At 49.2% G+C, this 25,611-nt stretch overlaps 2 protein-coding genes across 3 annotated transcripts; one reads left to right on the top strand and one right to left on the bottom strand.

Annotated features, from left to right (window-relative positions):
• Positions 1-2,707: 2,707 nt before the first annotated feature.
• LOC147982559 (uncharacterized) lies at positions 2,708-3,492 on the bottom strand. The gene is made up of 2 exons (XM_087516345.1): positions 3,103-3,492; positions 2,708-2,908 (listed from the first exon to the last, which is right to left on the bottom strand). The coding sequence occupies exons 1-2, from the start codon at positions 3,490-3,492 to the stop codon at positions 2,708-2,710; spliced, it is 591 nt and encodes a 196-aa protein (XP_087372471.1).
• Positions 3,493-6,044: 2,552 nt separating this feature from the next.
• Positions 6,045-17,874, top strand: LOC125546379 (pectin acetylesterase 5). 2 transcript variants are annotated; one of them, XM_048710635.2, is made up of 11 exons: positions 6,045-6,291; positions 7,463-7,595; positions 7,743-7,822; positions 7,896-7,985; positions 8,118-8,242; positions 8,316-8,376; positions 8,629-8,682; positions 8,782-8,859; positions 8,947-9,052; positions 9,156-9,301; positions 9,408-10,802. In XM_048710635.2, the coding sequence occupies exons 1-11, from the start codon at positions 6,073-6,075 to the stop codon at positions 9,516-9,518; spliced, it is 1,203 nt and encodes a 400-aa protein (XP_048566592.1). In that variant the 5' UTR covers positions 6,045-6,072; the 3' UTR covers positions 9,519-10,802. The 2 variants fall into 2 exon arrangements, with proteins under 2 accessions (XP_048566592.1, XP_087370577.1); XM_087514451.1 differs by lacking the exons at positions 6,045-6,291; positions 7,463-7,595; positions 7,743-7,822; ... (4 more) ...; positions 8,782-8,859; positions 8,947-9,052 and adding an exon at positions 14,290-17,874 and having other exon boundaries at positions 9,128-9,301; positions 9,408-10,648.
• Positions 17,875-25,611: the final 7,737 nt, after the last annotated feature.

The following is a 25,611-nucleotide window of genomic DNA, read 5'->3' as shown; positions in this document are numbered from 1 at the left end:
ATGGACAAGGACGTCCACCGCCGAGTCCGACGGGGCAGAGACACATGGCACGGCGAGAATGCGGCGGAGTTGGTCTTGGAAGTCTAGCCCCATGGCATCACCTACGCGAAGGAGGGCGCGCATGGCAACAGCAGAGGCATTGATGTAGCGGCATGGGGGGTGAAGCAGGGGGTCGAGCTGCTCCCCTTCGTAGAACGGCGTCGGCGGCAGGGTTGCCGGCACCTGCGGCCGGCAGGCAGACGAGGAAGGCGCATGGCAGGGCGTGGCGACTTTGGGTGGGGTGGCCTGGTGGTCGCCGGGCGGCGGCGCATGGGGGGCTCAGGGCTCCGAGGGGCGGGGGAGGGCATGGCCATCTCCCATTTCACTCTTTTTGGTTGGGACTATATGTGAACTGCATTGTATCTCTGGTTTCAAAAAAAGAAAAGAAAAAACACCTGACGACGGGACGAAGAGGTGATTTGGAGCTTGCATAGGAGGCTCGTGGTGCGGTTCGAGACGGTAGAAAGCCGGTCTTTCACCAGCGAGCAACTGCCTCCTCTGGTCGAAGGGCGGCCATTTCTATTCCTCTTGGCCGTGACATCATGGTGGACTTGGTGTGCAAGGGCTGCGCTGATGGCAGCATCGTTTCCTAAGTGGTCTGTCCAAGGCGACGGTGAGGCTGTATCCAAGTGAAGATTGTGCTGTGCCCGAATGGAAGCACACCCGACGACGCATGAGCTGGATCCAGCTCGTGTCGTGGCGGAGCCATGTGCGGTATGCACATTTAGCAACACCAAAATTGTGGAATCACAACAAGTGAAGATTGTGCTGGACTCATTTTTCGCTATGTTAGTCTCTAGGGTCCTCCTTATAAAAGACACATGGACCAGGCCCGGGCCGAGGGGTATGCAACCAGTGCGGCCACATAGGGCCTCCAGTTCAGAGGGGCCCCCAATTTCCTAGCACTACACTTCACAGGCCATATATAGGTTACAGGACTATTGATCCTTTGCGCGGCTGCGTCAAGCCCGTGCGTCTATTCGCTCAATGCTACCATATCCTGCGCGTCGGTGACGACTCGAACCAGCGCCGCAACGCCTCCTCGTCAGTTTGCCAATCGACAAAATTTCTTTGCCATCCATGCGCTATAGGCCATGGCTATCGCCAATCAATCCTTTGCCTTCCCTGAGCCGTCGTTTCGCCAAAAGCCGGGTCCCGGCCAACCTTTCAGCCACCATGGAGGCATGGACCTCACCGGGAGAAGGTCACATGGCCACCGCTGGCGCTACCAGCGCCACCTTGACCGCTGCCGGTAGTTCTTCCGGCAAGTCAACCACCTGGTCAATGGTGATCTCAAGCTCACGTTATGAATTCTGTATCGGAATTTTATAAGCACATCAATTTCTATTGCACGTTTTTCTAATCCAATTCGGTAGAAAGTGCAGTACATTGCTGTACCAATTTGTCACAGTCTATCAATTCCGGGTCTCTAGCATTATTCTCCGACAGAACTACAGTCCATCAGTTTTCTTTTGCACATTGCGCCATCTAATTTGATTGTTGCCAAATTTACTACTCCCTTAAAGTTGCTCAATTAGTTTGGATCGGAGGGAGTAGTTGATTTTACTCTACACTAGTGAGCCCGTATCACTATTTGATTTTATTCCATGCAATTGGAAGGAATGTGGTATACACAATATTAGTTTCTTAGAAGTATCACTGAGTGAAACACTACTGCATATAGTAGTTCTGACAAAGAAGATAATATTTGTTAAGTGATGTCTTATTTATAGATTATATTTGTTAGCGATAAAGAAGATTTTTTTTAAGAAATAGGCCCCATTTTAGAGTTTGGCACGGGGCCTCCAATTTCGCTGGCCTGGCCCTGACAGGGTCTAGACTGTAATTTTATATTTCTAGTAGGACTATGTGTGAACTGCATTGAATCTCTGGTTCCAAAAAAAAACACCCGACGACGGGGAGAAGAGGTGAGTTGGAGCTTGCAGAGGAGGTTCATGATGCGGTTACGCGCCGTTGAAAGCCGACCACCAGCAAGCAACTGCCTCTTCTAGTGAAAGGGCACCCATTTCTATTCCCGCTGGCCGTGACGCCATATGGGAGGCAGGAGCAGCTTTGGTTTGGTGGGGCTGCACCGATGGCGGTCTCATCTCCGTAAGTGATCCCTCCAAGGCGACGACGAGGCTGGATCCAACCGGAGGTTGCATCGGACCAGATTATTTTTCCTTCTCTTAATTTGGGGTCCTCCTTGTAAAAGACAAAGGGACTAGTCTATAATTCTGCTGGAACTCTTTGTGAACTGTATTGTATCTCTGGTTCTTGTTTAATGCAGTGTGTGGATCCATGCCACGTTCCAAAAAAAAAAGGAAAAAACCCGACTGGCACATTGATATCTATCCATATGCTAGCTTGTCCAACTGCTCACTGATTGATAGTTGATCTTGACCGGCCTCCCTCCAAGGATCACCATCATACAGCTTGATCGCTCTTACTGTATTATTCATATCAAGAAAATGCCCTCTCAACAGTTACTCTAAGGTTGGAGTGTCTGAGATTAAATAGCTCCCGTGCAGTCCTAGGAAAGTTCCTACCAGAGAACTCGTTGAGATGGTATCTTGTTTTTCCTGAAGGGTGAAAGAATACCCGGCCGGCATGCATAGCCAGCATCTCTAAGGTAGAACTTGCCGTCGGGGATGTTGATCCCATCAGGTCAACTCATGCTGTCAGTGAGAATGTTTGCATCATGCGCTAACCCCTCCCAGCCATCCAGCACATATGTGAACTTTAGATGAAAGTCAACAGCAGCAAGCACATTCTGGCTTGTGTAGTGCTTCCTCCCCCTGTATGCTGCAGACTGTGACTTAGAAACTTTGGCAGTGACATGAGTACCATCTATTGCCCCAATGCAGTCCTGAAAATGGCATCACTAGCCTGTGTTAGTGCTGAACTTGAACAATACAAGCATATCAAGCCATGAAAAGTGTATATTGTCAATGCTCACCTTAAAGTATGGATACCATCTTGGGCTTCCGCGAATCTTGGGTGGAGTCTGGCCAGATGGTCTCCTGATCATCTCTCCTCTAAGCTCCCCAACAGCAAAAGCACCTTCTTGAAGTACCTAGAGATGGTCTCCATTGATCTCCTGAACGTGTTGTGAATGACCCTGAACCTCTGGTTATAGCCAACAACATGGAGGAACATGGCCACTTGCTCTTCGACACTGGTGTTGATGCTATCTTGTAACAGGCCCCTGCTCCTGAAGGTCTCGACAAGCCTGGCAAATGATGCTCTTTTCATTCTAAGCATCCACAGAGCCTTGACGTCATTGCAGTTGTAGATGTAGTTCAGATTTTGGATCCTCTCCTGTTCCCGGGGAAACAATGGACCATAGCGGATCAACGGTCTCCCAGCACGACAAACAGCTCTCTGGTGCGTGAACATGACCCATGCCTGAATCACACTAATCAGTGCTGCTGCCTGGATTATCAGCCTCATCCATGCGTCCATAACCTAGTCGATATCGACGGTTCGTTCAGTGGGAAATTGATCCTACACCTAGCTTAAAGGCCTAACCACTGAGCTAACAAAGGGGGAGGGGGTGCTGCTTACCGGCATCGGAGACGAGGACGGCGTAGGGGGGGCATGGCACAGAGTAGGTCGACCAGACAGTGGCCAACAGCAAGGGGAGCACCAAATCTGCCGCAAACGCCGCCGCCTCTTCCGCCGCCGCCGCCTATAGCACAGATCAGAAATCGCAGCCGCCGCCGGTGGTGAGGCAGTAGCGAAGAAAGGGGGCAGTGGCTATGGGTGAGCGAGTGAAAGGGAGGTGAGGCTAATTTGACGCCAGGACAGCGCGCCATATTTCCATCTCCCGCCATCCCCCCTCGCCCGCGCCTTGCTCCCGCCCGTGCGACCTCGCGCCGCACTCAGCCTGGCTCGCGAGAAACTGCCGCCCGAGGGTTTCCAGCGAGCCAGGCTCTGGGCTACTTTGAGAAGCGTGCGATGCAGGCCCAACAAGAAAACCAGGCAACCAAACAGGCCTCTCCCTTCCCGTGTGGGCCTGGTTGGGCTTGGTGCGGGCAATCAAACACGCCCATAGTTTTCTCCTAGTAAATTTGTAGAAGATTCCTTTGACAGCCAACAGGCTGCCCGAAAACGGAGAATCCCTAGATTTTTAGTAGCTCTCGATATAAATTCATCAACTCCATATTTTGTTTTTAACATATACATCGATTTCTCATACACGACACGACAGCAACACCTTTTCACTGCGAGGCACCTTCAAGTAACATCATCGTCGACACACCATTGCAATGCCATCGCCGACACTACATCACCAAGGTCCTCATGAACATGGTCTTCATCACCATCATCGTCAACACAACGCCGTCACCTCGTCCACAAGATGGACACTAGCGTCCTCTCGCAGACTTTTTTGCAAGACGCGACCTCGACGATGGCAATGACCATGTCACGACGACGGCATCAACTATGTCACCCACAATGGCATGACTACATCGACACGGCGTCACTATAGTGACGACCTCTTTCACGGCCACACGGTTCTGGCAAAACAGATGTGTGCTCAATGGGTTTCCTCTGGTCCTGGAAAAATCGGTGTACTCCTCGCCGACTACACCCTCTGACATCCGCAAGGTGCATCCTCCACATCCGTAGCACTACCATGGCGTATTTTTTTTGCGCCTCAGGCTTTGTGTGGCTTCATCATCCATGACGACTACGCCCTCGACCACGGCTACATCATCATGATCAGCTACCTCGACATCGACATTAGTGGCTACGTCTACAACAACTCATCGGCAACAACTCCAGTCAACAATGTATGTGTTGTCACTAGCATCCACGTCACTCCCGTTGTGACTATGGGAGGGAATAGAGGAGAGACAAGGCACCAGAAAGGGACACAGTCACCGCTCTAGGTGTCGACCCATCAGAGACGCAGTTGATGATGGCGCGGCTGAGAAGACGACAGGAGCGCACAACTTCAAATCCAGCCGCAATCGTCCGCTTCACTACCGCTATGAATGAGGGAGGATGTTACAAGTATATTGTGTTTAAGATAGAAATAGGAGTTAGAGATAGAATATATTAAATCATGTATGACTTGCCCTCTACTCGAAGTCTCTCTCACTCACATGTACTTCTATATATACCCCATATGAGAGTCAGATCAATACGGCAAACAACACAAACATTAGACATCCTATAATTTCCACATATCCAAGCGGAGGTTGCATTGGACCAGATTGTTTTTTCCTTCTCTTAGTTTGTGGTCCTCTTTGTAAAAGACAAAGGGACTAGTCTATAACAGAGCTGGCCAAATGGACCAGCCCGGCACTACATGGCCCAGCCCGGCCCGGCCTGCCGTGGCGCGTTTAATAGTCGGGTCATGCCGTGCCAGCCCATGTCCGCCGCTCCTCGGCCCACGCATGGCCTGGTTATTAAACGGGCCGGCCTGTGGTTAGCATGCCGAGACGCATGTTTTTCAGCTTATTGGGCTGTAATTTATGTCATATATATAAAACAATTTTTGGAAAAACATAAAAGATAATTAACGGGCCGTGCCGTGCCGGCCCGTGTGCACAGCCTCTAGGCCCAGGCACGATCGAAGGCGTACCACGTGCCAGGCACGGCCCGTTTAGCCCCTGCCGTGCCTGACCCCATGGCTGGCCGTGCCGGCGTGCTCGTGGCCTGGCCTGATTGGCCCGGCCCGTTTGGCCAGTTATAGTCTATAATTCTGCTGGAACTCTTTGTGAACTGTATTGTATCTCTAATTCTTGTTTAATGCAGTGTGTGGATCCTTGTCACGTTCCAAGAAAGAAAAAGAAAAAAACATCCGACTGGCACATTGATATCTATCCATGCTAGCTTGTCCAACTGCTCATTGATTGATATTTGATCTTGACCGGCCTCCCTCCAAGGATCACCATCATACAGCTTGATCGCTCTTACTGTATTATTCATACCAAGAAAATGACGTACCAGCGGCCCTTCTTCTTCTACTTAAGCAAGAAGGTATTGGAGCATTCAAACCGTGCAGCTTAACAAGAAGATATGGCGCCAATAGCGGCCCTGCTCCTGCTCCTGCTGCTGGCTGCTTCCGGCCCTCTTCGTCCTATGCTATCCGGCGCAGCGCCGCTGGAGCCCGTAGCGGTCAGCCTCCTCGCCGGCGCACAGGAAAAGGGAGCAGTGTGCTTGGACGGTACCCCGCCGGGGTACCACCTGCAGAGAGGCTCTGGTGATGGATCCGGCAGCTGGCTCCTCCATCTAGAGGTCCGGAGTTTCATCCATCCCTTCATCAGTCACCCGTTAATTTTCCTATTTCGCCGTCTTTTTTCTTGTCTCGCACAAATTAGCAAGCAGTGAAACAACAGCAACAAAGATCTAGTGTCACAGGCTCACAGCCCTAGGCATCGTCTTGGAGTCATCTTGGTTGCGGAGTTCTGCCACTGCTTGTTGGGGTGGCGGCCCTAGGTCAGTGTGGCCTGGTCTCTTATTCGGCAATGTTGATGGTTTCGAGCGGAGTTGGGTCATGGCTGGGTTTGGTAGTCGGTTTCTTCCAGTGTATTTCAGAGCCCCTGAGCCATCGGGTCTTCGTGGAGTCAAAGCTGCAGAGGAGGAGCCTTGGTGGTGACCATGACACGAGATTGGTGGTTGGTTGTGGAGGCCAGTCCGTGCAGGCTCTGTGCTTTTGCCGTGCAATGTTCTATGTTAGAGTTATCTAGTCACTGACATCTATAGTCGATTGCTTGGCATGGGACGACATGGTTCTCAGCCCCTGTTGCCATGAGATATTCGTTGGTGGTCGTCAATGGTGAAGTCGGAGTTGTTGGCTCGCGATGGAGTTATGCGATTACGCTTGATGACAACTTCATGGTGTTTTTCTCCTAAACGGTGTGTGTGTCTTCGTGTGGGTAGTCGGGTTGGCCGGTGTTGCCTTGTGTTATAGTGGGGTGTTGTGATAGTTTTTGATTGGTTTCCGGCTAATTAACTAGGAAACTCTACTTACTAATAAATGAGATGATGTATAGATTTTGCCTTCGTTTTGAGAAAACAAAACAAAAGAAGATCATAACTCAGCATACAATTTTCATGTCTCACCATTATTAGCCACCATCCATCCATCATTCACCCGTTAATATTCTATGTATTGCCATGTTTTTCTTTATCATGTCCAACACAAGTTAATTAGCCAGCAAAAATTAAGATTATATTGATGATGGGACGATCTTGTAACGTTCTTACCCACACAATATTTCAAGATATATACAGACCTAACTCCCAAATTATGTTTGGCATCACGCACATGCCGCCCACTCCACGTCATTTTTTGGACCAAAAGATGCCTTCCTAAATGCATGATGGGATGGGATGTTTAGCAAGTGGACTCAAGGCAGGCGAATTAATTAACTGACATGTATATTTCCTCAACTGAAAAACCCAGGGGGGAGGCTGGTGCAGCACACTCAAGGATTGTTCTGGTCGCAGAATGTCTGTTCTTGGTTCATCAAACTTCATGAAACCACTACAGTTCGCCGGTCATGGGATTTTTGACAGTGACGAGATATATAATCCTGGTGATTACTGGTGCTTCATATCCAATCCACTCGCTATATATTTGTTCCATCTTTTTCCATGCCCTCGTTCTGTTTGTTTGTTTGCGTAAGTGATTCTGTAACCTCTTTGATATGTCCTTGCACTAATTTTGATCATCACATTATTAGATTTCTACAACTGGAATAAAGTCTATGTGCGGTATTGCGATGGGGCGTCATTTGCTGGGGATGCAGAAGGTCAAGCGCAGGTGACTTTCTAGGTCATGGTCCGGTGTTGTTGTTTTGGTCGCTAGAGGTAATTCTCTGTTGGTAATTTTTCAGGATGGAACCACAGTTTACTTCAGAGGGTTGCGCATCTATGAAGCAGTTATTGGCGAACTCATGGAAAAAGGACTCGCCAATGCCACACAGGTCATACTTCATTTACCGAGTTCACAGAATACCAAGAACCATTGGCACAAAAGTATTCTGCATGACAACCATTAGTTTTGACAATAACCATGTGAAAATTTAAAATAAAACTCATATTTCTACATATTTCAGGTGCTCTTTACAGGTTGTTCTGCCGGAGGTCTAGCCACGATACTGCATTGCGATGATTTTAGTGCACGGTTTCCACAGCAGGTTTCAGTTAAATGCTTTGCGGATGCTGGGTTTTTTCTTGACGTGTAAGACCCCTGAAAATAAATGTAGTCCACTAGCATTGTATACCTGAACTAAAGTACCACTTTTTTCTAGCAGAAAGGATATTTCTGGAGAAAGGTCCTTTTGGTCTTTCTACAACCGAGTTGTGCAGCTCCAGGTTAGCTGTCGGGCTTGCTTGAGACTTTAAAGGATATGTCTTATTTATGATCAAACATTCCGGTCATCTTCTAATTTTTTATGCACTTTCTCTGAAACATGAATACAATAGTAGGCTTTTGTAAAACTCTAGTTCTTCATGTGGTTAGTCTTGTGCAAAACTGCAAAAAAATTCTGTCCATGTGATTGATGTCATTTGATAATAAATACCTTTAGTAATTTTTCTCGCCTTCTTTTGCTAACTTAATTTCAGAATGTTAGACAAGTGTTGCACAAGGACTGCCTTGCCAACAAGGACCCAACCGAGGTAGTTTCCGCTGTATATTTTGAATTGCTTCCCACACTTCCGCATGCCATCACCAGATTATGTCAGTAAGTTTGTTATCTGAAATAATGTTGCTCCTAGTGTTTCTTCCCCACAGAGCTTATTAAGAGCATCCGCACCCCCATGTTTATTCTCAACTCTGCGTATGATTCATGGCAGGTATTTTCAATATTTTTTATTGTTATTCTAATATCTACTTATGTGTATTGATGTTATGACTGTTTTATATGTGGTTCTTCACCATAGATACAGAATGTTCTCCTACCGAGTTCATCTTCCCCTGAAAAGTCGTGGTTGAGTTGCAAGGACAATATCGGAAACTGCAATTCAACCCAAATTAAAGTTCTTGATGGTTGGCTAAGCTTGTCAATCTACTTCCTTTTTACCCTCTCATTCATCACCGGTGCTCTTCCTGTTGTCTGGAACACTAAATAATATCTCTTCTTCTTCGATAGAAATCAGGAACACAATGATCAATGATTTGAAGGTCATCAATGATAAGGCAGAATGGGGCATGTTCATTGATTCATGCTTCACTCACTGCCAAACGCTCTTTCGCATCTCTTGGAGTTCACCAACATCCCCAAGGCTGGGAAATAAGGCAGGGAGTTCAAAATTCTACTAGAAACTTGAATTTTCTGTGTTATATTTGATGCACCATATTGTCACTTGGATTGATATAATTTCGTTACCATTTTGTGGAGCAGAATATTGCAAAGGTTGTTGGAGATTGGTACTTTGGAAGGAGCCAAGGAGTGAAAGAGATTGACTGCGAGTATCCATGCAATCCAACATGCAATAGTCTGCCACCACCATGATCTGTTACTACTCCCTCCTATCCATATTAATTGATGCTGCTTTAGTATTGTACCAAAGTAGCGTCAATTAATATGGATTGGAGGGGGTATATTGGATTGTGTTGATATTTACTATGTAAAGATTCAAGACAAAAACACAATCTTCATATTGGATTGTGCATCAAAGAGAAAAGCAATGATCACACATAATGAAATTAAATATGGCAGATGGGTTACAACATATGGAGTAAAAATAAAAATAAATATTTCAAGTACATTATCATTGGAAATTTTCCCAAAAAGATGCATTATTTTGTTGATTCGTCAAATGTTGCTTCAAAATTTCAGTTCATGTTTATTTTTGTCCAGAGAAAATAGGGAATAACAGAAAAGTATAAAAAAAACTCATTGTGAACAACTATTATCTCAATTTGTACTCTATTTTTTTAGGAGTTGTTTAATATCTCCTCAATATTTTTGAAAATTCGGTGTTGAGTGACATGTAAAACGACATTTAGTCATGTTTGTAAGCATGAACGCAAGTGAAAGAACATGCGGTGCCCCCATGTTTGGTTTTGGTAATTGATGACAATCTCTATGGACTAATGGTTGCCTTGAGTTATATTTGAAGGTTTTTGTCCATAGGCTTTTCTTGGAGTACATGTGTTGGTTTCAAGGAGAGTTTGTGTCGACCAAGGTGCTATTCAAGGAATTACCTAAAGATTGGTCTTGTGAGAGGTTGATCAAGACTAAGTCAAAGAGTGAATCAAGTTGACCAACCCACAAAGCGTAGAAGATGTACCGAGAGGGATCAAGTGATCCCATGGTATGGTATCCCATGGTATGGTAAGCATTGTCAATTACACTTCGTGTACTAACCCATGGTCTTCGTGAGGGTTCTTTGTGGGGTTAGGTTGCGGTGTGCAAGTTCAAGTGGAGCATCCCCGAAGAGATCAAATGCTTGAAGCTTGCCGTCCTTTGTGGTGACAATGGACTTGTGAAGATGTGCGGAAGAGTGGCTCACCCATAGTGGAGTATGGGGGAGCAATCAACTAGTCTTCATCAAGTCAACCCAATCAAGAAAGGTGGTCCAACTTGAGGGAGTCAAGATCGTCTTCATCTAGCTCAAGTGGACCATGTGCAAGGCAAAGGTTTGCCCTTGATAGGTTTTCTATTTTACCGGTCTCATGATGGTAGTTGGGAGACTGGGTTATAGGATCGATTGCCGTACTATCAAGGGGGCTCTCGATGAGTAGCTTGATCGTATCGTTCGCTGAGAGCTCAAACCATTGCATCCTTGCATCATATTTCTTGGTTCTTGTTTGGTTCTCTTTGAGAGTCTTAGAGCTTTTGGTCATCTTGATGACAAGCTTGAGTTCATCGAAAACGGAGTTCGCTTGCATACTCTATGATGTTTTCATTGTTGGAGGTTTTGCCGGTTCTTCTCGGTTGGAGGTTTCACTCCTCTATTTGTTGGCATACCTCCACTGCCTCTTCTTACTATAACCAGTCGTTGTTTTGATGCTACTCGTCGTCTTGTTTCCAACAAGCTTGAGTTTGCTCAATTCGGAGCTCATATGCAGAAGTTATGGCAGTTCTTGTTCTCTTGAGTGTGGTTTTGTCAGGGTCCGCGTTGGAAAGGTTTGGGTGGATTCATCACGTTCACGTCTCCTTATTTTCCCCTCCTTCTTCCTTGGAGCTTCCTCCGTTTTCTTGCCTCCCTTGTGTGGCTGCCGTTGTTGGTTGCGGTAGTACTGCTCCCAAGAAAGCGGTAGTACCGTAGGCATCAGCGGTAGTACCGTGCAGTGGCATGGTAGTACCGCAGGTGCCCACGGTAGTACCGCTCCCCTGGAGCCGCACTATCGCTGCCCACCAGGCTAGTGCCGCCCCTTTGCGGTAGTAGGAGCGGATGTAACTTTTTACATCCACACCTACCGCGGTAGTACCGCTTTCGCCGTGCGGTAGTGCCGCGCTATGCGGTCAGTCAGTAGTACCGCCCCTCGGCAGTACTACTGTGTCGGGTTTTTGCTACTTCCGTTTCTTTGCGGAAGTAGGAACGGAAGTTTTCCTTTTCCCCTGGCTGGGACTTTTGCCTCGCGGTAGTACCGCATGGGGGGCGCGGTAGTACCGCGCGTGCGGAAGTTCCGCCCCCAGCTCCTGTGCGTCTGTTTATCGGTTCTGTGCTGGGGTTGCGGCAGTACCGTGGGTCAGTACGATAGTACCGCACAGCCGTGCGGTAGTACCGCTTGGATGCAAGCAGTAGTACCGCGCGGCCTTGCGGTAGTACCGCTGGCCAGGCGCGGTAGTACCGCTGGCCGCGGGCTGGTTGGTGGGTAACGGTTGGATTTTTCCCCACCTATAAAAGGGGGTCTTCTTCCCCAATGAACCTTATCCTTTGAACTCGTGTTCTTCCCCCATTGTTGACCTTCTTCGAGCTTTCTAACTCTCAATCCCTCCATGGATTCTTGCTAGTTTTTGAGGGAAAAGAGAGAGGAGATCTAGATCCACATTTCCACCAATCACTTTCTCCTCTATGTGAGAGGAACCCCTTGGATCTAGATCTTGGAGTTCTTGGTGTTCTCCTTCTTGTTCTTCCTCTCATTTTCCTCCCTAGTATTAGTTGCTCCGGTGGGATTTGAGAGAGAAGGACTTGGGCACTCCGTGTGCCCTTGCCATTGCATTTGGTGCATCGGTTTGAGTTCTCCACAGTGATACGTGGAAGTGAAGTTTGAGAAACTTATTACTCTTGGGTGTTTGGGCACCCTAGAGCTTGTTCCTCTTGGGTGCCTTGGCGCCCTAGACGGTTGGTGTTGTTCGGAGCTCAATCATTGTGGTGTAAAGCTCCGGGCAAGCGTCGGGGTCTCCAATTAGGTTGTGGAGATCGCCCCGAGCAATTTGACGGGTACCGGCGACCGCCCCCAAGGGTTGCCAAAGTGTACGGGTTCGGTGACCGCCCCCAAGGGTTGCCATTTGTATGGGTTCGGTGACCGCCCTCAAGGGTCCCTTAGTGGAATCACGACATCTTGCATTGTGCGAGGGCGTGAGGAGATTACGGTGGCCCTAGTGGCTTCTTGGGGAGCATTGTGCCTCCACACCGCTCCAAACGGAGATTAGCATCCGCAAGGGTGTGAACTTCGGGATACATCGTCGTCTTCGCGTGCCTCGGTTATCTCTTACCCGAGCCCTTTACTTATGCACTTTACTTTGTGATAGCCATATTGTTTCTTGTCATATATCTTGCTATCACCTAAGTAGTTTATCTTGCTTAGCATAAGTTGTTGGTGCACATAGGTGAGCCTAGTCGTTTTAGGTTTTGTGCTTGACAAATTAACTGTTAGGTTTATTCCGCATTTGTTCAAACCTAAACCGTAATTATTTTAAAACGCCTATTCACCCCCCCCCCCTCTAGGCGACATCCACGATCTTTCAGCAAGTGGGTAATACTCCACTTAAATACTATCAAATTCAAGGGGGGCAACTTTTTGATGGCCAGCCTCTACGTACCTCACTGTCATGACACACACTTGTCTGTCTCGCTTCCATCTCCATCGGAGCTAAATTTGGCGGATCTCGGGTAGCAGGTCCCGATCTGGTAGTCTTGCCTAGGATGGTAAAAAGGACACAAGGGACACGAGGTTTATCTAGGTTCAGGCCCTCTCGAAGAGGTAAAACCTTACATCCTGCTTTGTTGTACTCCCTGCGTCCCGAAATACTTGTCGGAGAAATGGATGTATCTAGATGCATTTTAGTTCTAGATACATCCATTTTTATGCATTTCTTCGACGAGTATTTCCGGACAGAGGGAGTATTGATTATGGATGATGTACAGAGTATAGGTGATCTACTACGAGATCAAATGTGAATGAATCTGCCCTCTACGGCCTTGGCACCCCGGCTTATATAGATATCGGGGGTCCCTAAAGTTTACACATGGTCGGCCGTATCTAAGGGGCAACCGTTCTGAGGACTATCTCTATGCCTTGGAGTATGCGCCAAGTCTTCGTGTCCTTCCTTCTTGAAGCTTCTGGACCAGACGAACGAGGCCCACCATGGACAGGCTTAGGGAGGGTCCTCGGCCAAACCCAAAGGGTGGGAAACCGACATATGCTGAGCACCCCCTAATCAAGGACTCCATCAACCTCCCTAAAGACTAGCTTTCATAGGCTTTAATAGAATATTCAACACATGAGCTTGGCATTATATCATACCAAAACTCACAATTTTCTTATCACATTTGCAGAAAAGACACCCCCTTGTAGGATGTGTCTATATCTCTATCGTTATGTGACGTGGATACATATTGCACGCATCTAACGTCTGATCTGATGTACACGCCATGACCGGCTCGCATAATCCCCGCCCTCGCACTCCCATCGTCACGCGCCGCCTGCCATTCTCGCTGCAGCGGTCGTGGACGCCGACAACCGCACATGTCGACATCGCAGTTCGGACGCTGCCGCCACCCCCGTCAAGCCATGATTTAGCACCACCTTGGTCACGCTGCCGTCCTCACCCCATCATCGTGCGCCCCGCCTGTCCGCTTGCGTATATAAGTAGTTGTTTTTGTGAATGGTGTTTAGTTGAGATCTAACATTTCAAATGGCCTTTACCTTCCATGTAAAGGCCATTCCGAGGGCATATAAGTAATTGTTTTTGTGAAAGATGTTTACTCAGTCACGCGGACCACTGAGTGCTTACAATTGGTTGGGATGACAGTCCAACAATAGGATAGATGTCTAGTCATCTTACCCTATTTTCGCCGGTTATGACAACTTTTTTCTGAATTTTGCAGCACTGTTTGAGACCTTGTTCTGAACCTGGATTTTTAATTATATGGTTGTGTGCATCAAGAAATGCAGAGGCTGGGGGTATTCCTCCTTTTCGGAAAAAAAATGCCGCAAAGCCCTGGAAGAATATCACATACTCCAACGATCTTGGAATGTATGGAATGTATATGGTGTGCTATTTGCTACAATTATATTGACTGGGCACAATATCCAACCAACTGAACCAGTCCTTCTCTTCTTTTCTGGAACTAGCGAAAACCACTGTTCTTTGATTGCGATTGTTATAAAATTTATCTGGTTTGAAAAAAAGTTCTCTGAAATTTGTTTCTAGCTGAACACCACTTGGAGGTACCTGGAAATATATAACTTGCTGAAGTATAGAAGTCCATATGTACTTGTAGACAGACCACGCTGGCACGCTCTTCATATCCTTGATTCCAAATTGTAAGGGTGTGATTTCTAGGACGGATTACTCATCTCCTATGCATTATTGGCTTTGTACGTCTCTTGGTGCCTTTTATTGCTTAAGATATGAATAAACCAGAGTAGCTAAATAGTTAATCATTTGTGTATTTAATCCATAATATTAATAAAGAGTTCAATTGTATTGAAGCAGGGAAGTGGACACGGACTGTGGTTTCCCTGAGCATGAGAATATTACGAGTAATAAAATCCTTGCACCATGTGCCCGCCCACGCTCTCCCCACCCGCGCCCTCGTCCGCGCCTGCGCCTGCGCCGGCGGGGGCGGCCGCAGCTCCCTGCTCCGGCTTCGCCTCCTGGTTTATGCCCCTGCCGCCGCCGCCTGCTGGCGGCCCTGTTGGCGTCCAGCTCGCGCTGCTTAGGAGAACTTCGTCCTTCCGGTGCTCATCTGCTGCAGCCTCGCCAGATCCAGATTCGCTGCCGGCAGGTCAGGGCGGATCTACCTCTTCAGGCGGCTTCGTCCCCGACTCGCAGCCGCCAAGTGCATCTCCGAGCCAGGCTTTGGTTGGGCCGGGGCTCGCCGCCCCTGCTGTGGCTTCCTCGCGCATTCAAGTCCCAGGCGAAGCCAGCCTTAATTGCGCTGTTGGGAGGCAGCTGGCCTTCTTCCACCATGCTGCTGGTGCGTCTTCAATGCCGGGGTTGCAGCCCTGCGCGGGGCGCGAGGATGAAGTGACCGGCGACTGGCGCCTCGTCGCATCGCGTAAAGGCCCGCGCCGCCCGGCTTTGGCCGCCCCGGCATTCAAGCCGGCGCCCATTCCCCGATGGCTCCTAGGCCGGTGTTGTCGGTGCCTCTTCCGCGGTCATCGTGCTGAGGGGTGCCGCGACCCAATTCGCTGCTCCCGCTGCCTACAAAATGGGCACAAATCGCGCGGCCGTCAAAACCTCTGGAAGCCTCTGAGCTCTCTTGACAGCCTAGCCGTGCCTCCACCACCTCTCCCCCGCCCTACTGCTGCTGTCTTCGGGGCATCTCGCCTGGGTCGTGGCTGGGAAGCCCCTCGCCCGCTGCTGCTGCCTGCTACCCCTCGGACCAACATGGCGCGGCCTGGTGGCGCCTCGCTACGGCCTGGTGACGCTTCGCTACGGCCGGCGGAAGACTTCGTTGTTGTCCCAGCGACGCCTGAGATGCAGCTGGAAGCGGCCGTCCTCTCCTCCAACGGTGCGGTCGCTTGGCTCGAGGGTGGCCGGCAGGACGTCTCCTGCCGGCAGGTGGCCTCTGAGCTTGCAACGGCCCTGGGCGCGCGTCAGGCGGACGGCGAGGTGGTCCAGCACTATCCCAAGCAATTCTTTGTTCGGTTTATGCATCAGCACCACTGCGCCGAGGCTCTGTCCCGCGGTGATCTTCCCGGCGCTGGCTACCGCATCTATGTGCGTGAGTGGAGGCTTGAAGCGCACGCCGACAACGAGGACCAGCTCCACCACGTCCGGCTCTGCTTGGAAGGCGTCCCGCTGCACGGCTGGAACAACTACATCGCCACCTTCCTCATCGACCGTGGCTGCTCTCTCGACTACATCGAGCCACGTTCCCTTCGCAAGGAGGACACGAAGGACATGGCGCTGTGGGCATGGACGGCCGATCCCAGTGCCATCCCCAAGGTCAAATGGCTAACGCTGCCGGCCCGTGGTCACCGCCGTCGGGGACGGCGCGGCCTTCGTCATTGCGTCATCATCCATCTGGACCTCCACGAGGACCACTCCAAGGCCGGCGACGACGATGACAACCCGCCGCCACCGGAAGTTCATGAATTCACCTGGTATAGGAAGTTTGTCGATGGCACGTACACCCCAAGGGATCGCCGACCTGCGCAGGGGTGTACTGAGCGGCGCCCAGATAGGCGCCAAGATGACGGCGACCGCGACGGCCGGCGCGGGCGCGATGGTGGCCGTGCTCGGGAGGGCTGGGGCGCCAAGGTGCGGCGCTCGCTCTCTCGCAACACTCGTGAGCGCCACCGCGATGATGGCCAGGACCGCACCAGGGACCGCTCGGGGGGGCACCGACGGGAGGGCAACGCTGCTGTGCTTGCCCCCCTTGCATGCCCCGGCTCTGCTGCAGTTCTGCGAGGCTCGGGATCGGGTAGTGGTGAGCCAACTCGTGTCCTCGAGCTGCTGCCCGTCCAGCTGCCGGCGGAGCAGCTTGCGCGTGGGCGTAGCCCCATCCGTCACGCCTCGCCTCGCTCCTCCAGGCTGCGATCCCAAGATGAGTGCACTCCACCGGTGTCCCCGCCGCTCTCCCCAACCACGGTCCTGCCGCCAAGCCCTGCTTCTAAACGTGACGAGACCAGGAGCTCCCTCCTGTTGGGTGCGACTCATAGCCAGCCTCTGCTAGAGCTGTGCTCGCCTGAGGCCATGGTGAGGCCCCTTCCATCGCCGTCCAGGCCACCTGGCTTCCAGTCGTCGCCAACGCCGCCGCTGGTCTGCGTCGGCACCATGAGGCGTACCCCCTCCCCAGTGCACCGTCGCGCCGCACAAGACGGAGTGGAGACCCTGGCGCCCATCTTCGAGGAGCGGCAGCTGGGCATCCTCGCCCCTCCTGCGTCGCCTCGTCCCAGCCCTCCAGTGGCTCGTCGGAAGACCCTGGCAGGAGTTAAAATCTCCAACAAGGGCGGCCTCTCACTGCAAAGGATCAAACGAGCGGGTGCAGGTGTTGTTGCAGCTCCAGCAGCCAAGGTGGCGGAGAAGCTCATCTGTCGCACAATGGGAATCACAAGAGATGGAGAAGATGTTACTGAGGCTACCTTGAACGACTTCACAGCCAAGTTTAAGGAGCAGCTGGCTCCAGAGGTGATCATGGCCATGAGGGAGTTCTTCCACCTTGTTGATGCTGCTGTCAACGGTGTCGAGGATGCATTGCTGGACCATGGTGGTGAGGGTGCGCTGGAGCTTGCTCAAGAGGGCCATCTAGCACAGGAAGTCGTGGGATCGCAGCCGGCTACGGCTTGATCTCCCAGTCTGCATGCTTGGGCTGTTTTAGTTGATTATGTTAGTCCAACTAAGTAATGTGTCATGGGGTGGCCCTGTTGCTTTCGTTTTTAGGTGTGTGTGTTGTATCAGGGGTGCATGGCGTTGCCTTGTGTTGGGCTACATGCGGTGTTGTACTGCTCTAGTTGGACAGCTGTATCAATGGCTACGTTCTGTGTCCTTTCTAGCTACATGGTCAGGACCGTCAGGTCTATGTGCATGATGGTGTGTCCCATGCTGATACAGCCGATCAACACGCTCAGTTGGAACGTCCGTGGCTTAAACTGCTCAGCTAGGCGGGCAACAGTCAGTGCAACGATCGCTGCCTCCTCGTGTCAACTCGTCTGCTTACAAGAGACGAAGCTTGCCAGTGTTGACAAGTTTGTTGCTGCCTTCCTTGGTGGTAACAGACTCAAAAATCTCGCGCAACGCCCAGCCATTGGGACTAGGGGAGGGATCCTTTTATTGTGGGACGACAATGTTCTTGACGTCTCCGATTTCTCAGCTTCGACCTATTGCATCTCTGGCATGGTCCGCATCCGTGCGACCGACATGTGTTACAAACTCACTTCCGTCTATGGTCCCACAGACTATGCTTGCAAGGACGACTTCTTCGCCGAACTTACCGCCCACAAGCCTTTGGCTGGTGTTGGTTGGCTTGCTCTAGGAGACTTCAATCAGATCTATCGTGCATGTGACAAAAACAAGAGAAATGTTAATCGAAGTAGGATTAACCGGTTCTGCGCTACTTTGCAATCCTGCGAGCTCAAGGAAATCCATCTTCAGAATAGACGCTTCACGTGGAGTAATGAGCGGGACAACCCAACGCTTTGCAAGCTTGACTCCTTCTTCTGCAATGCGGAATGGGATACAACATTCAACACCCATGTCTTGCATGCTTTGTCGTCCTCCCTTTCCGATCATTGTCCGCTCCTTCTCGCGGATGACAGGGGCCCCAGAAGGCCACGGTCCTTCAAATTCGAGAATTTCTGGGTATCTTTGCCTGGATTCAACGAGGTGGTTCAGAAGGCGTGGGACGAGCACGTGGGTCACACGGAGCCTTATCAAGTCTTGCACCATAGGCTCAAGAAAACTGTGATTCGGCTCTCCGAGTGGAGCAAGAAGCTCTTTTCCAAGGCTAAGATTCAACTACATGCAGCCCTGCTTGTGATTCTTCGCCTCGACATTGCACAAGAAGAGCGGATTCTTTCTCCCGAGGAACGTGACTTACTTTCTAGGCTCAAGCGGAGGGTTATTAGTTTGGCGGTGCTTGAGAGGGCTAGGAAAAGCCAATGTGCCAGGATTTCAAATCTGAGGGATGGTGATGCAAACACCAGATTCTTTCATCACCGCATTAATGCCCGAAGATGGAAAAACTACATTCATCGTATCAAACATGCACAAGGGTGGGTGACTGAACATGAGGTAAAAGAAAAGATCATCCATGACCACTTCTCTGAGGTCATGGGGAGGAGAGGCACGTGCAACAAAGATTTTAATTGGGAGGAGCTCAGCACCGAGCCCCATGACTTGCATGACCTTGGCAACACCATCACGGAGGATGAGGTGTGGGGGGGCATTAAGGAGATGCCTGGCAATAAGGCGCCTGGACCGGATGGCTTCACGGGAACCTTCTTCAAAAAGTGTTGGGGAATCATCAAGCATTCCGTCATGAGGGTTATTCAACGCTTCGATTCCCTACACACCTCCAACTTGCAATGGCTCAATTCTGCCAATGTCGTTCTCTTGCCCAAGAAGGAGGGTGCGGAAGGCATCTCTGATTACAGACCTATTAGCCTTGTCCACGCCATTGCCAAAATCATTGCCAAAGTTCTCTCACTTCGGCTGGCCCCCCACATGAACGACCTTGTCTCAAACGCTCAGAGCGCCTTCATCAAGAGAAGAAGCATACATGATAACTTCATGTGTGTGCGAAATTTTGCTAGACGCCTGCACAAGTGCAAGACCCCAGCTCTTCTGTTCAAACTTGACATCAAGAAGGCTTTTGACTCAATCAAGTGGGAATACATCCTTGATGTGCTTCAACGGTTGGGGTTCCCCGACAAATTCCGGGCTTGGATTGCCGCGCTTCTATCCACATCTTCATTTCGGATCCTTTTAAATGGGTTGCCCGGCCCTCCAGTGAAGCATAGGTGCGGACTTAGGCAGGGGGACCCCATTTCCCCCCTGCTTTTTGTCATTGCGATCGACCCCCTCCACAAGATTTTGGCCCTTGCAACTCGAAAAGGTCTCCTGCATAAGATCCGTGGGCGTGGGGCCATGGTGCGAACCTCCCTCTATGCTGACGACGCGGCGGTTTTTGTGGCTCCTATCAAGAAGGACATTGACAACCTTGCCTCTATCTTGAGAGGCTTTGGCGAGGTGACGGGCCTATGCACCAACTTCCAAAAAAGCTCCGTCGTGCCAATCCACTGCAATCACCTTGACCTTGACCATATTCTTCAGAGCATGCCAGCCGCATGGGCATCTTTCCTGGTTAAATACTTGGGGTTGCCTCTCTCTGTTTGGCAACTTAAGCATGTTGACTTCCAATACCTCGAAGACAAGGCGGCTGGCAAATTGGTCACTTGGGAGGGCCAAGACATCACTACCATCGGACGCACGACCCTCGTCAAGTCGGTCATCTCCTCCCAAGCGGTGTACTCTATTACGCCTCTTATCGTGCCAGCAAGATCACTTCATAACCTAAACAAAATTGAGAGGGCTTTCCTTTGGTCCGGCGCGGATAAAACAACGGGAGCCAAGTGCAAGGTCAACTGGTAAGTGGTGTGCCGACCAAAGGAGTACGGTGGATTAGGAGTCCTCAATACCGACAAGTTCGCACGTGCTCTGCGCCTTCGCTGGCTTTGGTATGAATAGACGGAACCCCACAAGCTGTGGGTGGGTTTTGGCAATCCTTGCACCGAGGATGACCGCCAGTTTTTCTACGCCTCTACCACCATCACTGTGGGTGACGGCTCTAGAACACCGTTTTGGGATGCCCCCTGGCTTCTTGGTCGCAAGCCCAAGGATATTGCGCCGCTAATCTACGAGGCATCAAGACGGAAGAATTGGTCGGTGTGTGAGGCTCTTCGAGGGAATGCGTGGATCTTCAAAATCCGCCACAACACCACTATCTCCAGCAACCACATTCGGGAATTTTTCACTCTTTGGATGCTTGTGCACAACTTCCACCTTGATGAACAAGCCGAAGATGAAATTGTTTGGAAACACGCGAATGACGGAATCTACACGGCGGCTACCGCATACAAGGCTCAGTTCCTTGGCTTGACCCTCTCTCCCATGGACCGCATGGTCTGGAAGGTTTGGGCTCCTCCCAAGGTTAAATTCTTTTCCTGGTTGGCATTGCAAGATAGGATTTGGACCGCCGATCGCTTGGAGAGGCGTGGGTGGCCAAATTGTGGCCTCTGCCCTCTTTGCAAGAGGGAGCAGGAAAACGGTGCTCACCTTTTCTTCAAGTGCCGCTACACGATTAGGCTTTGGAGAGCCATCATCGAGAAGATTGGCTTACATCACATGGATACATCAACGTGGCACCTCCACGAAACCGTCAAAGAGTGGTGGGACAAGAGAACCGACTGTACCAATCCTAATTGGCATGCTATGGCCTCCCTCACCATGCTTGTCTCTTGGACAATTTGGAACGAAAGAAATGCTAGGGTGTTCCGTCACAAGTGCATGCCACCGCCTGTTATCCTTACCACCATTCTGGACGAGGCCAAGCTTTGGGTAACCGCTGGCGCTAAAAGACTAGGGAACTTGTTGTTGCGCGAGTAATTGTCATGCCGCTACTGTGGGTGTGTTATATAACTCTAAACTCTATTCTCTACTTATTTAATTGATGAGGCAAATCTTTTGCCTCCGTTTCAAAAAAAAAAGAATATTACGAGTTACAATCTTCTAGTGGGTATATTTTTGGCATAACGGAGAGCAGCTTTTGACTGAAGTTTGGTTTGAAAACTAAGCACTTCTGCAAACCTATCAAACATTAATCAGTTGTTTATTTATACCTTACAATGTGCACTGTTTGATCGAAGTTTGTTTTGACCATAACATCAGCACAGTACTTTCAAGGGGATAGACTGATAAAAGATGGAAGTTGTTTGTTAATATTTATCCCCCCGCCACCCTACATCTGAGCCTCAGTATGTTGTTCCCATTAATCAGTTAAATACCATTTCTTTTCCAGGCGTTGAGGTGACCCATTTGCTTCCAGCCCGTACTTCTCTAAATGATTACTTGGGTGTGGATGTATTTGAAATTGGGCGCTGACATTTTCATAACCATAGTTTGCTTTTCTGATGGTTGATGTTTATGCTCACTGTGGGCAGATGTGACTGGGAAAGACCCTACAAAAAGTTTCTCTGTTAAGCTATTTGAAGATCAAACACATTGCTCTTGGACCATTTCATGTGTACATTACCTTATTTAATTTCATTCATTTGACAACTTAAGAGCTTATTGCTCTATCATTTCGATTTCATCTCATGAGGGTATTCTTCTTTCAGTTGTTTTCTGCCCTCTAAATGCGACACATGTCGTTGTTAGATTTTCGTAAAATTTTCCCTGCCATGAAGGACATCCAGTATGTCGGCGTATCATCATCATCCATGAAAAATGATACACGCAGATGTCCAAAAATCCCCAGCATCATCTGATTCAAATGTATGCTATTTTCGTACGGATCTTTGATGTATGATGCGGTTTTTCAATCACCGAGAATAGCTTTGTTTAGCTCTCTTCCAAGTTTAGACACTATTTGTTAGTGTACTTCTGTAAAAAAAAAGAGTGCATGGTCTATATCTTCTTTATTTGTCCTTCATATCAAATAAGAATTGCCATTTGATGTGATGCTTAGAAGCTATGACATAGGCTCAAAGGATCAAGAATTTCTTTCACAAATTCCCTGGCTCTGTGTGGTGATTGATGAGGTCGGGCGTCTTAAAAATCCATCCAGTGTATGCAAAACTGCATTTCAGTTAGTACAAAAGACTTGCTTCTTCCCTACAATGTGAGACCTCTTATCTAGCGAACGTTCGCTAGTAGGGGGTGACTTTTGCGAACGTTTTGATGACAGTTTTTGAGAGGAACGAAAATATGAGTAAAAACAAGAAGAAACTGTAATTGTTTAATCTCGTGTGGCAACTAAAACTGCCAGAAAATAACATTCTATTGCCACCCCCCTTCCCAACGAACGCCCACCAAATAGCATTACTGTAAAACTATTAACATTGCGGTGGGAATATGTTGCAATTTTAAATAAAATTTGGTCATATGAAATATCTGGATTAATAACATATAGAAAACTAAAAATACATATTATATATTGTATTGGATTATTATATAGTTGCAAAATATTTATTTAATATAGGCAGTATTCTATAATGAATTTTGATGAGGTGATATGTGTGCATGTAGAAATAAATAAAATTAGTGAGAAAAAGCTAATGACGAAAAGTAATTCTTATGCATATTATGGTGGACCTTTAATGATGTGGCATGTGTGCATGTGTTAAGATAATAGAGTAAGGGCATCTCGAACGCCGATCCTCAAACCTCTCGCAACAGTCCGGGCCACGCTGTTCGGACCACGAAAGACATCCTACGCGGGCCTGTATCAGTCTGCGGGACGGTCTGGACGCGATATCTCCCGCAAACCGGAGACAAACGGGGGGGGGGGGGGGGGGAGCTTTGAGGGAGTCTGAAACGCTCCCAAGCCCTCGTCTAACCGCCCTGGCCCACCACCCCCCTCCTCGCCCGCGCGCGCTTCCCGCCCGTCGTCCAGCTGCCCACATTCATGTCGTTCTAGAGCGCGCTGCTCCACATTGAAGGCGCCTCAGGGCGGATGCAACCTCTCACTGCCATTGAAGCGATGCGCCGACCAAGGGCGCCACCTGCTGCATGCCCGTTTAAACACGCCTCCTTGCCGCATTCAAACGTCTCCATTAAACCCATGTGGAAGCCAAGAAACCTAGTCCGGCCACTCGTCCATTCAGCAATGGGATGGCATTAAACGCTACGCCGGGCAGGCTCCTCCCATCCGCCCTCCATTCAAACTAGGATAGACACCGAGCAAGAATCGCACCACTCCGCCGCTCCCCTATCTCCTTCTTCCACCATTTTCTCCAATCTTTCGATGGCATCCGACGAGTCGAAAGAGCAGTTGTACGACATAAAAGTTGGCTGGGTGGCCCACCGAGCCCGGCGGATACGAGCGAGGCAGCTTGCTGCTCCACCTCCCTTGCCTAGCCCGATAGAGCAAGTTGTCGCCCCAAGCCGGTGCGTGGTTCAGCAACACGCTGCTCCAAGCCAGGTCGTAGAGGAGTGGTGAGTTGCTCCTGACCGGCATGGCGGGGAGCATGGCGGCACGAGCATCGCCGCCTCCAGTGCCTGCGACCGTGCATCTGTCGTCGACGCGCGCGCATCCATGTCATGCAGGCATAGAAAGAAGCCGGTTGTGCGGAAGTCGACGAGGTGGCGACCAGCACGTCCGCGCCCACCGCCATTGATACGTCTCCAACGTATCTATAATTTTTATTGTTGCATGCTATTATATTATCTGTTTTGGATGTTAATGGGCTTATTTATACACTTTTATATTATTTTTGGGACTACCCTACTAACCCAAGGCCCAGTGCAAATTGTTGTTTTTTTTGCCTATTTCAGTATTTCGCAGAAAAGGAATATCAAACGGAATCCAAATGGAATGAAACCTTTGGGAGAGTTATTTTTGGAACAAACGTGATCCAGGGGACTTGGAGTGGACGTCAAGAAATCAACGAGGAGGCCACGAGGCAGGGAGGTGCGCCTGCCCTCCCTGGGCGCGCCCCCACCCTCGTGGGCCCCTCGTAGCTCCACCGACCTACTTCTTCCTCCTATATATATCCATGTACCCCGAAAACATCCAGGAGCACCACGAAACCCTATTTCCACCGTCGCAACCTTCTGGACCCAAGAGACCCCATCTTGGGGCCTTTTTCGGAGCTCCGCCGGAGGGGAAATCAATCACGGAGGGCTTCTGCATCAACACCATAGCCTCTCCGATGATGTGTGAGTAGTTTACCTCAAACCTTCGGGTCCATAGTTATTAGCTACATGGCTTCTTCTCTCTCTTTGGATCTCAATACAAAGTTCTCCTCGATCTTCTTGGAGATCTATTCGATGTAACTCATTTTGCGGTGTGTTTGTCGAGATCCGATGAATTATGGTTTATGATCAAGATTATCTATGAACAATATTTGGTTCTTCTCTGAATTCTTATATGTATGATTTAATTATCTTCGCAAGTCTCTTTAAATTATCAGTTTGGTTTGGCTACTAGATTGATCTTTCTTGCAATGGGAGAAGTGCTTAGCTTTGGGTTCAATCTTGCGGTGTCCTTTCCCGGTGACAGCAGGGGCAGCAAGGCACGTATTGTATTATTTCCATCGAGGATAAAAAGATGAGGTTTATATCATATTGCTTGAGTTTATCCCTCTACATCATGTCATCTTGCTTAACGCGTTACTCTGTTCTTATGAACTTAATACTCTAGATGCATGCTGGATAGCGGTCGATGTGTGGAGTAATAGTAGTAGATGCAGAATCGTTTCGGTCTACTTGTCGCGGACGTGATGCCTATATACATGATCATGCCTAGATATTCTCATAATTATGCACTTTCCTATCAATTGCTCGATAGTAATTTGTTCACCCACCGTAATACTTATGCTATCTTGACAGAAGCCACTAGTGAAACCTATGGCCCCCGGGTCTATCTTTTATCATATAAGTTTCCAAATCTATTTTATTTCACAATCTTTACTTTCAATCTATATCATAAAAATACCAAAAATATTTATCCTATTATTATTATTATCTCTATCAGATC

Source organism: Triticum urartu, chromosome 3A, assembly GCF_056163025.1.
Source record: "Triticum urartu cultivar PI428250 chromosome 3A, HENAU_Tu73, whole genome shotgun sequence".
Classification (NCBI taxonomy): Eukaryota; Viridiplantae; Streptophyta; class Magnoliopsida; order Poales; family Poaceae; genus Triticum; species Triticum urartu.
Note: the sequence above shows the minus strand (reverse complement) of the source record. Positions and strands in the feature narration are given on the sequence as shown.